Source organism: Asparagus officinalis, chromosome 4 (genome assembly GCF_001876935.1).
Source record: "Asparagus officinalis chromosome 4, Aspof.V1, whole genome shotgun sequence".
Taxonomy (NCBI): domain Eukaryota; kingdom Viridiplantae; phylum Streptophyta; class Magnoliopsida; order Asparagales; family Asparagaceae; genus Asparagus; species Asparagus officinalis.
In genome coordinates this window covers 72,868,573-72,870,852 of record NC_033797.1, presented here as the reverse complement: position 1 = coordinate 72,870,852, position 2,280 = coordinate 72,868,573, and the positions used below count along the sequence as shown (strand labels likewise).

The window sequence follows — 2,280 nt, the reverse complement described above, 5'->3', positions numbered from 1 at the left end:
AAGTAATTGACTCTAAAGGATTCTTCAGCTGTCATTGACATCTCTTTATTAGCATTTTCATCAAAATGTTTCTTTCTATGAATGATGCGACGTTCACGAAAAATAGGTTCAACTTTCATTCTAACTGCAATTTCTTGAGCCTCAACCATAGCTGCTTCAAATCTATTTTCTCTGTAGCTTTCAAAAAAGAAATGAGCCATCTTAAAAGGTCTATAGCAACATCAATCTGCATATCCTCTGATTGCATGATTTTACTTATTTTGTTAATAGCATTCAAAATATCAAACCAAATACCCATACCAAGTAAGAACTCAAAATTCTGAATTTCATATGTTGCTAAGCACTCAACATCACTTTTTGTCTTGGGATATTCACTAGAACTAAATCAAAGCATCTCTTATATTTGGAGCTTAGAATCTTATTGCTTTAACACTTTCAACTTGACCTTCCCAATGACTTTGTGATGGTGGCTTAAGTGTGAAACCTTTAACATTATTTGTAAGAACTTTCCACCGCTTTGTAGAAGATGCAAACAATGAATATATGCGTTGCACCACTCCGAAAAAAGATGAAGCTTGCGAACAAGAGTTTACCATATCACAAAGTGTAAGGTTAAGACTATGACAACCACAAGGTGTGTAGAATGCTCTAGGATTTATCTCTAATAATCTTCTTTGTACACCTTTATGTTTTCCTTTCATATTAGAACTATTATCATACCCTTGTCCTCTTACATCACCAATATCAAGTTTAAGCTCTTGCAAAATATTTACAAGTTCTTCAAAAAGTCCTCATCCTGATGTATCATCCACCTTTAAAAATCCTAAAAAGAACTCCTCCATCTTTATTAGGCTTGTTGAAATATTCACGCATCTTAATATAAGTGACATTTGCTCTTCATGGCTTGCTTCCGGAGTACAATCAAGAATAACAGAAAAATACTTTGCTTATTTAATCTTTTGGATGATTAAACTTTTGATCTCATCTGCTATTCGAAGAATAAATTCATTTTGAATTTTGTGACTAAGATAATGATAATGAATTTCTTTCTCCTGAATTCGACGAACATGCTCTTTCATTATTGGATCAAATTCGGCAATCATTTCTATTATACTTAAAAAATTTCCATTATTTTCTCCATAAAGCTTCTCATTATCTCCACGAAATGCCAAACTATTTTTAGCAAGTGTTTTCACAACAACAACTACTCTCAATAGTACTTTTCTCCAATGTTCTCGTTCTTTGTTGATTTGTTCTTCAACACTTTTATTGATTGTCGCATTTTGCCGTAATCTGATCTCTAATTCAATCCAACTTTTCATGTAAACAATATGTTCACTACTTGTTTCATGACTTTTAAGTCTAGCACTGAGATTTCTCCAGTCTCTAACTCCATCATTTGCCAATTGAATTTTGTTTGCATCATATTTGAACAACTTACAACAAAAAAAAAAACATTGTCCAAAGAATTTGAATAGATTAGCCATTTTCTATCATGATGTTCACCATTGGATAAGTTACGAATGTAATGTGTTGAGGAGAAATGTCTTCCTTCTGAATCTTTCGGAAAATCAAGATTATCATTTCTTTTGGGACCTCTTTCAACTAGTAAGTCTCTCAATCTTTGACCAATATTTTTCTAATTTCCTGGGTCATTTATGTTTGAAGGCCTTCTTTCAAGGTTTTCTTCTTGTACCAAATCTTCATGTTCATTTACATTTCCTTCATGTTCATTTACATTACTAGGTTCTTCACATTCTTCAATGGAATTTCTATTCTCATTCAAATTTTCATTAACCAAATCCTCACTTTCTTGATTTTCAGGTTGCTCATTTTCAACATTCACCGAATCTTGAACTAAATTAGAATATGTATTTCTACTACTAGTAATAAAATTTTCAAATACTCCCACTTGAGATCGATTGAATTCTTTAATTTTTTTTGTTTCTTTATCCGCTTACCATGTCCAGACATATACTTTCGAGGAGCCATGATATCCAAATTTAATTCTGAATTTGCTACAATCTAATAAATATCGAGAAAAATAAACTAATCAAGAATTCCTACCAAAAAGCATGTTAGGGACTAAAATATATCAAATATTTAAATTGAAATTTGAAATTAAATACTAAAATCTGTATAAGTAAAGATCTTACAATTTCTTCCAAGTTTGAACTTTGAAGATGCTTTCTTTCTTGACAATCCGCCAAATCCCGTTTGATTATGCCCTAATTCACAAAACCCAAATTAATTTCGATTTCAATTTCACAAAGCCCTAAT

The 2,280-nt window shown here is 31.4% G+C and overlaps 1 protein-coding gene across 1 annotated transcript; it reads right to left on the bottom strand.

The window, feature by feature from the left end:
- Nucleotides 948-1,992, bottom strand: LOC109838914. Its single transcript, XM_020407340.1, has 3 exons — nucleotides 1,962-1,992; nucleotides 1,697-1,857; nucleotides 948-1,436 (listed from the first exon to the last, which is right to left on the bottom strand). The coding sequence occupies exons 1-3, from the start codon at nucleotides 1,990-1,992 to the stop codon at nucleotides 948-950; spliced, it is 681 nt and encodes a 226-aa protein (XP_020262929.1).

What these genes read in the sequence shown, in the direction of transcription:
- LOC109838914 (XM_020407340.1), bottom strand. Translation starts at nt 1,992, where the DNA reads ATGGCTCCTCGAAAGTATATGTCTGGACATG. An exon ending in AAAGTATATGTCTGGACATG is followed by an intron (nt 1,858 to 1,961) that starts GTAAGCGGATAA and finishes ATTCTAATTTAG; the next exon opens with TTCAAGATTCGGTGAATGTT. An exon ending in TAAATGAACATGAAGATTTG is followed by an intron (nt 1,437 to 1,696) that starts GTACAAGAAGAA and finishes TTTTGTTGTAAG; the next exon opens with TTGTTCAAATATGATGCAAA.